The sequence below is a fragment of the Salmo salar genome, chromosome ssa10 (genome assembly GCF_905237065.1).
Source record: "Salmo salar chromosome ssa10, Ssal_v3.1, whole genome shotgun sequence".
NCBI classification, from domain to species: Eukaryota; Metazoa; Chordata; class Actinopteri; order Salmoniformes; family Salmonidae; genus Salmo; species Salmo salar.
Genome location: NC_059451.1, coordinates 67,302,644 through 67,314,960, shown reverse-complemented (window position 1 = coordinate 67,314,960; position 12,317 = coordinate 67,302,644). Strand labels below are relative to the sequence as shown.

The following is a 12,317-nucleotide window of genomic DNA, read 5'->3' as shown; positions in this document are numbered from 1 at the left end:
AATATTTCACGTAAACCCTGTTTCTTGTCTGCATCGAAGTAGCGCTCCTTGTAACTAGCATCGAGCATGGTGGCGACACAGTAGAGAGACTCAGAGAATGCCACCGAATCGCTTGTTCACAGCCTCGAGTACTTTTGCAAGTTTTATCCCCATGGTCTGTGTCGGCAGTTTTGTTGAGCAGGCGTTTCAATGCCATGATAGAGGGTATCAAGTCTTCCGCACATGCAGTTGATTAGCTTATTTCTCGAGTCAGTTGTTCGAATGGCGCGAGGAGTGTGTTCATGTTTCCAAGTTTCAAACATGTTCTCAAATGCCATTGAAATGGCAGCAGCGGTATGAGAACCTGCACATTCTTGAGCATGCAATACGGCTTTCCTCAGTAAGAAATCCTCGTCGACCCACTGTGCTGTCAGACTCAGCATGCTAAAGGGGCTGACATCGCTGGTCCAAATGTCAGTCGTGAAGCTAATAGCAAGTAGCTCAAACGTGCGTTTCAACAATACTGTATAACTCCGGTAGGGCAACATCTGAAAAAATAGCGCCTACTTGAGTGTGTACCGGGACTTGAGGTGCTGGACCAGTCGGCGAAAGCCAACATCATCCTCGACAGAGAACGATTGATTGTCAAGGGCAATGAACTCCATTATATTGGCGTAAATGGATTTCACCTTTGAGTTGTCTAGCTGAAATTTTCTTAATCTTTCAAATGACTGCTTGACAAGAACTTGTTTAGTTGTTGGAAGTGTGCTCTTAGTATTTTCTGCTTTTGTTCTGTGTAGCGCTGTATTTTTCGTGGCGTCATTATGTCATCTACCTACGTTATATAGGTATGCACGTCAGCTTTGACATCGGTTTGGCCAATGCCGATGCTGACATTTTTAGCTAATATCGGCCAATTCAGATATGCTTACCGATATATCGTGCATCCCTATTAGAAACTCAGAAATTCTCAACATGAGGTGAAGAATATAAAGACTAGACCAGAACATTTGACAGTCTACAGCTGTGCATGTAAAGGGATCTAGAACTTTGGCTACCTACCAGAGAAAAAAAAAAGAGGCAAGAAGCTCACCTCAGACAATCACTGGTGAATCATTGAAGCCACAGACAACTACGAAGGACATTGTGACCTCTGGTGGACAACCAGAGCCTTACACCTATCGAGCCGTTTCCATAGAAGGATTGATCGGTTGCAACAGAGAGACGATGAACAAAGACATCTACACGTAAATACATTACATTTCTTACCCAGACGAGCGGTGGTTCATGTGCAAGGTATATAATTAATGTGAGAATAGTAATAGAATGTATACATTATAAATGTCCATTTCTCCATCCCCACCCTCTCTCAATTGTGTAACAAGCAGTCATATCTTGTCAGTTGACTAGGGACTTCTCATGTAAGTGTGTATGTGTATTCTGTGTTATTACTTACTTGGTAAATAAATACATTTGATTAGTACTGAATAATCAGAAAAGGCTGGGGTTCTTGCGGAGTCAAGAAGTCTGCAACGTTCAGAATGAGACTGATATGAGGTACTGATTAATAAGTGACTGCTATCGAGAATATATATATATATATATATATATATATATATATATATATATATATATTATATCTAGCTACATATACACACACACACTCTTGAGTTTAATTCGGGAGATGGTATCTCGTTAAACAATGGGTTAATTGTTAAATTATTCATTTAAATCGGTTAACAATTAAATGCAGTTGGTTGATTCGATAAATAACAGTCAGTCATCACATTAATGCAAGTCACGTCATGACAATGAATAATGTGGAAATTGAGGAGTCTAAACTGCTTGGAGTAACCCTGAATTGTAAACTTTCATGGACAAAACATATTGATACAACAGTAGCTAGGATGGGGAGAAGTCTGTATATAATAAAGCGCTTCTGTGCATTCTTAACAGCACTATCAACAAGGCAGGTCCTACAAGCCCTAGTTTTGTCGCACCTGGACTACTGTTCAGTCAGGTGCCACAAAAAGGGTCTTAGGAAAATTACAATTGGCTCAGAACAGGGATCCAAAATAAATACAAATAAATAAAAATACTTGATGAGGCCTATTCACCGTAAATGACGCACTCCACTCTGCGGGCGCATCAAAGCCATACTACATAGCCTACTCTGGTAGTAAAGTGGTGCCATTCCCTCAATATTAAGCAGTGATACATTATATACTCACAGAAAGCTGTGCCACTCCTCTATGTTACTAGAACAACAATAGTTGCTTTGAATACTGTATTTTTCCTGTAATTCCATTTTGAGCAATGGTCATATGCTTGTGCATATCAAAATGCAGCTCTCCCTCTGTGCGCACTCTACAGTGGGTAGAGGGAGTGCGAGTGCCTCGAACACACAGCAGGGAAACGGGGACAGGCTGATACTTTTAAAGTAGGAATCAACATCATGCATAGGCTATTACTGTTGAGCAAATAATGGTTTTAGAACAATCTACAGGAACGTTCTGTAGCAAAATCACTGAACATTACCGATGGAAGCAAAACGATTTGGTAAGAGGAAGGCAATGTTTAACGGTCGTCGTACGTCATGGACCAAGGCGCAGCGGGTTGAGTGCTCATCTTAACTTTATTAGACCACGTAACAACCAAAACAAGAAAACGATCGAACGAACAGTGTTGCAGGCTAACACACAGCAGTACAACAACAACTTCCCACAAAGGGACAGGTGAAAACAGGGCTACTTAAGTATGACTCTCAATCAGCAACAACGATGTACAGCTGTTCCTGATTGAGAGCCATACCAGGCCAACAAAGAAATACACAACATAGAAAAACATATAAATACAAAACAAGAACATTACCCAAAAACCCCGGAACACATAAATCAAACACCCCTCTTACATAAATACATATCCCATTAAACCCCGAACTACATAAAACAAATACCCCCTGCCACGTCCTGACCAAACTACAATAAGCAATAACCCCTTATACTGGTCAGGACGTGACAATGTCGGTGTCAGTCATTTTTGGTTAATCGTCCCAGCTCTAGTGAACTAAGTGTTTATCATTTCCATTAATTTTGTACTGTGGTATATAGATCTACAAAACAGATAGCCTAGACATTAATTAATTTACAATCTTTGATTTTGGAGCGTAATGTACCTTTAAAAAAAATCATAACATTTTCTTAATGATCTCAATGAATGAACATGTGGGTGCACAAAGAAAGCTATGGTAATAGTGGAGGGGAAAAAAGACCAAAAGAAAAGTGACTATGCCAGAAGTTTACCTTGTCTTTCTGATGCCATGCAGATAGAGACCTGACAACGACAAACAAACAAACACAAACAGAAGAGTGGGAAAGATTATTTTGGAAAACGTCACGAATGTTCGCTCCTCAAGCTCTCCGACGAGCAGCACGACTTATTTCGTAGAAGCGCGATGGTATAACACAGTAAACCTTTCAAAACGAGTAGTTTAAGAGTTTGACATGCAACATATTTGAAAGCAGAAAATAGAGAAATATAACAGATGAAGTCAAAAGAAAAGTCCAGATCATATCCCACCACCAATCATTAAACTGTCAGAGTTAGTGACATCATCAGTTATGTAAAATGGCATACTGCATATATACCTTCCATCATCGTCCGACACTTGACTTAAAGTACTATCGTCAAACACTGAGAGGGGGTCTCCTGCGTTAACATGGTTAGCTGCCTGGGGGGCTGGGCCATGCCTGGCTCCCCCCAGAAAGGGTAACTGTAAGGTGGCCTCGTTAGATACAGCTCTCCCCTCCTCCTTCTTCTGCTGCTGATGATGTAGTTGGTCCTCCAGGGCCCTGTCAGCGCATTAGGGAGAGCATAGACCTAGCGGTGAACGTCATGCCCCATGACATGTAGCCGTAGCCAATAGCTGGGAATATGGTTGATTGCTCTGGAGTGGGAGGTGTCATTTAAGTAGTGGCAGCAAGGTAAAGGACAGGGGATGGAATCAAAACTAAACCAAAGTACAGCTGTGACAAGGGATTGTCTTAGAGTGGACCAGGGTATGATAATGGAAGACGTCCGTCTGCCAGCTGGTATCAATTTGACCCTTGGATGAGTATAAGCAAGGAAGTGGCAGTGTTTCCACTATATTGCTTTCACCTTACAGAGCTGCATTTATCGAAATGGGTTGGGCCAAGGGTGAGCGGTAGAGAGATAATTGTAACCGAATGTATTTGGTTGCCTTTGGACTGCTGGTCTTTAAGTGAAAATTACAACTAATATCAGAGCTCATTTGATCCCACTCTTTCAAATAACTGCTCCAAGCCTCATAGGCCTCATGATTCTGTCAGTCATGTTTTGATTGTCCTCTGTCCTTCAGGAATCTTATTGCCTGGCTCCTAAAGCTATGCACAATGACAAAGCAAAGGGAATTAATTGGGGGGGGGGGGCTAAATCAAAACAAAGACGCATACCTCTTTGGACTTTTGGACCAGTGTCTTTGGGTAATACGGTCTGTTGCTCTGAACAGATGTTCACTTTCTGTTGCTCCATTTCCACTGCGTGACACTGTAGGGTGTCCCAAACTGGTCTCAGGTTTCTCCTCTTCTTCGTCTAGTTCACGTTCACACCGTCTGCTCATTGATCCTCCGGCAACCCGTGAGGCACTTGATTTTTGCAGCACCTCCATGTTGGCCTTTGTCTTGTCTTCGCCCACCTGAAAAGACAGGGTAAATGTTTAATGATCAAAGCTGCAGAATTAACCTAACACATACTGTTTGAGAATGGTAAGTTTAAGCAGGCCTTTAAAATGAGTTTTGGAGCAGGTATACTACCATACATAATTGAGTGTCACCCTTCTCCTGAGAGACCTAACACCTTCTTCATGTAATATGCTCCAAATAGCACCACAGCAACCATGGTTAAGCTTAATTACAGGGATGCAGCAGCTTTACAGGCAGCTCCATTCCTATGCAATACTACACAGCTACGTTAACCTTTCACAGAGCAGACATTATCCAAAATGCCTGAAAAAACACATTCAAAAGGCTGGCCAAAATGTTTTAGTTAAGAGTGTTTACAACTTAATTTTGTTGGATTCGAACGTCTAACTTGAAATATCTTACACTATTGGAACTGAGTGGATGGAACCTCTTGCCGTTTGGGGTTTAAGGCTGGGTTTCTGTACAGCACTTTGTGACATCGGCTGATGTATTTATAAAGCCTTCCTTACATTTGAATGATTGATTGAATCTACTGAGTGAGAAAGGGGAGTGCAGAAAGGGCAACGGTCTGGTTTCAGTCACAGATAGGGTAGGACAGCCATGAGTTAGGGAGGAGTGAGGAATTCGGTCCGAGGTCAGGTCAGATGAAGTGAGAAAGAACAATCACCACTAAAGTCCTGCCTAGCAACAGATGTATTGGCTGTCCAGATGTGCAAGGAGGACACTCAGCCTAGAAGGAGGGTATAAATATATGTACTTGTGTAAACATGTCTGTCTTACGCAGCCGTTTGACCCAGTGGGTGAATAAACTTGGTTTGAGCTTTTTCCTAGTCATCTGTTTGAGTTTTTACTCTGTTTGTCAGAACCTAACACTTTCAACAACCTTGATGATTATAGATGGCAACTGTTTTAGTATACCAGGGTATTAGTAGCATATTAAAGGGATAGCTCACCCAGATTTGTGCTTCCTTACCTAGATATCATGAACATTTTCAAACAAAAACAAACGGATAAGGACAGAAAGCAATCCATGCTTTGGTTTTGTTAAACTAGCCACTGCCCCAAACGCTAATATTAGCATTTGACCAATATAAGTCAATGTCCTTCAGTTAGCATGCCCAAATAAAATAAAAAAGTATGATTTATTAACTCAACAACTTGGTTTGAAGATACTTTGAGGACTGGAGCATGCCAACTAGGGGACATTGGCTTACATTGGGTTTTGTTCGAAGATCAGATTAAAGATCAGCACTATACATGTCAATCAGCTTAAAGCAGGAAAGGAGAGAGGAGATTTAAACGAGGCCAATGAGGTGTTAAATGTCACTCTGGGAGCTGTCCACAATCAGCACCTCATTGGGTGAGGGAGTGGTTGATGAAGTGAAGAACTGGTGTGGTCAAAGAGAAAAGTAACGCTCACTTTGCTTCATGAATTTCTTTTATTAACCTCTCTAGGGTAGGGGGCAGTATTTTCACATCCGGATAAAAAACGTACCCGATTTAATCAGGTTATTACTACTGCCCAGAAACTAGAATATGCATAGAATTGTTTGATTTGGATAGAAAACACCCTAAAGTTTCTAAAACTGTTTGAATGGTGTCTGTGACTATAACAGAACTCATATGGCAGGCCAAAACCTGAGAAGATTCTGTACAGGAAGTGCCCTCTCTGACCATTTTTTGGCCTTCTTTATTCTCTTTATTGAAAACAGAGGATCTCTGCTGTAACGTGACACTTTCTAAGGCTCCCATAGGCTCTCAGAAGGCGCCAGAACGTTGAATGATGACTTTGCAGCCCCTGCCTGAAAAACAGTAGCGCATTTGGATAGTGGTCGATCTGAGAACAATGAGACGGGCGCGCATGTGCACGTGAAGAGTCCATTTTCTTCTTTGAATGAAAACAACGACTCCCGGTCGGAATATTATCGCTATTTTACGAGAAAAATCGCTTAAAAATTTATTTTAAACAGCGTTTGACATGCTTCGAAGTACGGTAATGGAATATTTTGCAATTTTTTGTCACGATACGCATCCGCGCGTCACCGTTCGGATAGTGTCTTGAACGCAAGAACAAAACAGAGGATATTTGAACATAACTATGGATTATTTTGAACCAAAACAACATTTGTGAATGAAGTAGAAGTCCTGGGAGTGCATTCTGACTAAGAACAGCAAAGGTAATCCAATTTTTCTTATAGTAAATCTGAGTTTGGTGAGTGCCAAACTTGGTGGGTGTCAAAATAGCTAGCCCGTGATGGCGAGCTATCTACTCAGAATATTGCAAAATGTGCTTTTGCCGAAAAGCTATTTTAAAATCGGACACCGCGATTGCATAAAGGAGTTCTGTATCTATAATTCTTAAAATAATTATGTTTTTTGTGAACGTTTATCGTGAGTAATTTAGTAAATTCACCGGAAGTTTTCGGTATGTTTGCTAGTTCTGAACGTCACATGCTAATGTAAAAAGCTGTTTTTTGATATAAATATGAACTTGATTGAACAAAACATGCATGTATTGTATAACATAATGTCCTAGGAGTGTCATCTGATGAAGATCATCAAAGGTTAGTGCTGCATTTAGCTGTGGTTTTGGTTTTTGTGACATTATATGCTAGCTTGAAAAATGGGTGTGTGATTATTTCTGGCTGGGTACTCTACTGACATAATCTAATGTTTTGCTTTCGTTGTAAAGCCTTTTTGAAATTTGACAATGTGGTTAGATTAACGAGAGTCTTGTCTTTAAAATGGTGTAAAATAGTCATATGTTTGAGAAATTGAAGTAATAGCATTTCTAAGGTATTTGAATATTGCGCCACTCGATTCCACTGGCTGTTGACTAGGTGGGACGATTTCGTCCCACATACCCTAGAGAGGTTAAATGTCGACAATTTCCGATAAAAGAAAAGAGGAATGGCAGGAAGTAGAAAAAAAGAAACAAAAAAAGAGTGAAACAGGATGTCTACAAGAGGTATTTCCCTGGCATTGTTTTGGGCCTTTTCACACAGACTCAGCTGAGGTGATGGAATGGAAAAAGCGGAGAAAGAAAAAGAGAGAAAGAACAAGAAAGAGTTGGGGGGACTATAACGGGAGCAGTAATAATCCTCTACCTCTTTCCAGAGCAGGGCCTTCTCTTTCTCCAAATCCAGGAACACAACCTTCAGCATCCCTACCTCGTGCTTGAACCTCTGTAGGTCCTCTTCCAGCTCTTCGTCTGAGGGAAGGAAAGGAGCTGGGGGACACACATTGCTCAATGAGGGGGGCTGAGACTGGGAGGGACGCACTTCGGTTTCTTCTTCGTACATGGAGGGGCTCTTCTCATCGTTCTGTTGGACTTGCCCTGGCCAACGTTCCTCTGCGGCAGGCTTTGGTTTGGTAGTGGCATCTTTGTTTGGGCTAGAGTTGGAGTTGTCAGCCGACTTGGTCAGAGAGTCCTCCAGCCCGGACCCCCTCTGCTCAAGAATGGTCAGCAGGACTGCATTGCTGCTACTCCTCCTTGCCCTGCTCAATGGACAGACCATAGGCTCCCCCAGCTCTTTGTTGCTGGACTCTTCCTCAGTGGTTCTGGCGGGAGATTCAACTATCTCTACGTTCTCCTCCCATTTTTCTTCTTCTTCTGTAGTTTCGTCAGAGGCAGATTCAGCTGGAAATTTTCCAAATTTCTCCTTCAGTTCGGCCGCCACGTTCCTGTAGGAGGACTTAACCTCCCTCTTCTCTAACTCCACCCAGATCTTCCCATAACGTTTCTGCCAGCCTGGCTCTTCCTCCTCCTCTTTACCATCTCCCTCACTTTCTCCAACTACATATCTCCCTTCTTTCTCGATGTACTCCTCATGCTCCTCCACAGTTTGGGACCCGACAGGGTCAAGCTGGTACGGGTTACTTACGTCTAACTCTGATGCAACGTCTTTCTCCTTTGATGGCATGAGTAGACAAAGGAAATGCTGTTAACACAGATGCCTACAATGGGATATACAATTAGGGTATACAAAGCATGAATGTTCACAAAAATACTGAAAACGCCAACATTCAAAAACAATTGTGTGTAGGGGCATGCAGGTAACATTCAAACTTGTACCACTTTGCCACAATAACAAGACTAATATTTCATACATTTCATAAAATAGTCAGTGGCCAGCAGTCAAAATTTGGAACATTAAGTATTAATGATGTACATTTTCTGATTGGAAACTGGTTCTGGTTGAAAAGATGAGAAGTCATATAGCTGTTGTTACAACCAGAGAGAACATACATATTTTGGTTATTATCTGTTCAGATAATCAGTTTACAACCAGATAAATATGTATTTTCTGGTTGCTAAAAAGATGTCCACAAAATGTCCTTATACAAGCAATGAACTCAATGATGTCATTGCAACTAGTTTTGCCCACTGGTTGAGAGAGGGACTACATAGGTGGTTCATAAGCCAATCTGTTGTGAAGGGGATGATGTCAGATGAGATGGGTGATGTGGATGAAATGTAGCTATGCCAGGTGAATGATAGGCTTTATTGTAAGGTAGGGGATATACTGTACACTACAGTAATATGATGTACAAAATGTGACGAGGTAGGGTGGAGGTAGTCATGGCCAAATGGTCTATTCCTTCCTAAATGCTCATATTATCTTTGGGTTGCACCTCGGCGCATATTGGTTGAGCCCATTCTACTCCTCTCAAGGGTTGAGGTGAGAAAATAAGAAAGGCTAGATCAATTTAACGTAGGGGAATGTGGTGATTTGGGGGAGCCTAAGATTAGGTAAATTGGAGAGGGTATTCCCTGACTAATGCCCCCACCTCTTGTGGCTGCTCCTCAGGCTCTGGACTGCTCTCACTCTCTTGCTTCACCGGTGAGGGCCTACACATATAGTCACAATGGACCTCAGGATCTCGTCACAATATCTCTGTGCATTCAAATTGCCATCGATAAAATGTAATTGTGTTCGTTGTCCGTAGCTTATGCCTGCCCATACCATAACCTCACCTCCAACATGGGACACTCTGTTCACATTGTTAAGATAAGCAAACCACTCGCCCACATGACACTATACACGCTGTCTGCCATCTGCCCGGTACAGTTGAAACCGAGCTTCATCTTCATCACATTTCTCCAGCTTGCCAGTGGCCATCGAAGGTCCAAATTTTCCCACAGAAGTCAGTTACGACGCCGAACTGCAGTCAGGTCATGTTGCATTTATATTTTTGTTCAGTATAGTTTTGCCTACTGTGTCAGTTAGGGGCTACATAGGGTGTTCATAAGGCAGTCTGTGGTGTAGTGGGTGATGAGAGAGAGACGAGATGCATTAGATGTGATGTAGATTATTTGTAACTATGCCATGGGTATGATAGGCTATATTGTAAGATGGGGAATATACAGTACACTACACTATTATGAAGTAGCAAATGTGACGAGGTAGGTTAGAGGTGGTAAAGTAAAAGCGTTAGATATATTTTAAAGCAGTGAATATGTAGCGATTTGGCGGAAGTATGAGATGAGGTAAGCTGGAGAAGGTTTTCCCTGACTAAGGCCCCCACCTCTTGTGCCTGCTCCTCGGGCTCTGGACTGCATTCACTCTCTTGCTTCACTGGTGAGGGCTCACGCACAGGGTTATCTGCAGGGAGAGAGAACCTGTTTTAACAAGAGCAGCAGTGGACGTACGTCTGCAAATAGTCAGTCTTAAATCAACGCTAATTAATTAGGTCAACTTTAGGCTACTCACTAGGTTTCAAAACTGCGATGGTCTCTGTTACGTTTGGTAGTTGCTTTCCAGTGCTGGGGGTAGAGGTATTCACGTGGTCGGAATCCCAATCAAAGTCTAAGAACAAGGAAGAAAAAGTGAATTTATGCACTGCTTACATCCTTGGCACCAATGGGCAAAAAGCCTATCTAAGGTTAGCCAGAAATACACTCAAAAGTACATGCAGTATCTATAATCTCCTTACTCACTTACCTTTCTCACTCTCTGTTCTCTGGAGCAGCATCTTCCGAGCACAGGGCTGGGGTTGGGTTTGAGGGGTAAGGCAGCGCGGGCTGGCCAATGGGAGGGGTCTCTCCGAAAGAAAGTCTCTTTTCTCCTCAGGACCGCTCCTCTCCGCTATTACTGCATCTGGCTCCTGCACAGCCGGCAGAGGGATGGGGGATCGGGAAGAGGCCTCCACCCTCAGCTCCTCGCCACCGGGGGAAGGCACTTCGTGGCCGGGGAGGGTTCTCCTGCTGGCGGTGCTGGCTGTGTCCCAATCAGAGGCATCTGTACCAGCAACACAGGAGACAACAGTCAGACAATCAGCATGTCTGAGGGAATCAATTTTAGCAAAGTAAGTAGCATTGCACGAGCCTTGAATTGTTTGAGCCAGAACAACTCATAGCAAGAGCCCATCTCCTGTTTCTGTAGCGTGAGGCAGCTTTATGTACAAGTACACCCCCTGGACAGGACGCTAAACTAACACAGGGCCTTACCCCCAATCTACAGTGGGGTCTGAAATTATTGACACCCTAGATAAAGATAAGCAATAATGACTGTATAAAATAAATAATTCAAATACCTAGCAATATTGTACAACCAAAAAAAATTGGAAATTCAATTACTTTATTCTAATACAATTGCTTAGAGAAAGATATTTTGTGTAGTAATACCTTTTTTCTGTCAAAAAGGTAAAAGTAAAAATTATTGACACCCCCAAAGATTCGTATAAAGCAGTCAAAAGGTTGAGTATTTGGATCCATATTTCTAGCACACAATGACTACATTAAGCTTGTGACTCTTAAAACCTCTACAGGATCAGTGTTCCCCCCCACAGGACGGTTGAGCTAACGTAGGCTAATGTGATTAGCATGAGGTTGTAAGCAACAAGAACATTTCCCAGGACATAGACATATCTGATATGGGCAGAAAGCTTAAATTCTACTTAATCAAACTGCACTGTTCAATTTACAGTAGCTACTAAAATGAAAGAATACCATGCTATTGTTTGAGGAGAGTGCACAGTTATGAACTTGAAAATGAATCAATAAACTAAATTTGGCACATTTGGGTAGACTAGATAAAACATTTTGAACAGAAATGCAGTGGTTCATTGGATCAGCCTAAAACTTTGCAGAACTTTGCTACCATCTAGTGGTCAAAACCGAAAATCCGCCTAACCTGGAATAGTACATTGCAACCTTGATCTTGCATTTCAAAGATGGGGGGGGACGCATGTTTTATCTTTTACCAGATCTAATGTGTTAAATTCTATATTAATTTCACATTTCCACAAACTTCAAGGTGTTTCCTTTGGAATCAAGAATATGAATATCCCTGCCTCAGGTCCTGAGCTACAGGCAAATACGGTTGAAAGTTAACATAAACGACTTTTAATGACTCCAACCTGAGTGTTCCACAAATTTCATGTTAACAAACTATAGTTTTGGCAATTCGGTTAGGACATCTACCTTGTGCATGACACAAGTAATTTTTCCAACAATTGTTTACAGACAGATTATTTCACTAATAATTCACTGTATCGCAATTCCAGTGGGTCAGAAGTTTACATACACTAAGTTGATTGTGCCTTTAAACAGCTTGGACAATTCCAGAAAATGATGTCCTGGCTTTAGAAGCTTCTGATAGGCTAATTGACATC

At 41.9% G+C, this 12,317-nt stretch overlaps 1 protein-coding gene across 17 annotated transcripts in view; it reads right to left on the bottom strand.

The window, feature by feature from the left end:
* The window catches only part of ankrd26 (ankyrin repeat domain containing 26), a 162,850-nt gene that overhangs the window by 97,562 nt on the left and 52,971 nt on the right, over positions 1-12,317 (bottom strand). For 12 of the 17 annotated variants that reach the window (XM_045688039.1, XM_045688040.1, XM_045688028.1 and 9 more), the window contains 7 exons: positions 10,646-10,942; positions 10,415-10,510; positions 10,230-10,306; positions 7,808-8,611; positions 4,452-4,693; positions 3,627-3,830; positions 3,282-3,312 (listed from right to left, as the gene is read on the bottom strand). In XM_045688039.1, coding sequence (XP_045543995.1) covers positions 3,282-3,312; positions 3,627-3,830; positions 4,452-4,693; positions 7,808-8,611; positions 10,230-10,306; positions 10,415-10,510; positions 10,646-10,942 — 1,751 coding nt within the window. The remainder of the gene's footprint in view (positions 1-3,281; positions 3,313-3,626; positions 3,831-4,451; positions 4,694-7,807; positions 8,612-10,229; positions 10,307-10,414; positions 10,511-10,645; positions 10,943-12,317) is intronic. The other 5 variants (XM_045688034.1, XM_014123900.2, XM_045688036.1 and 2 more) reach the window with 5 other exon arrangements.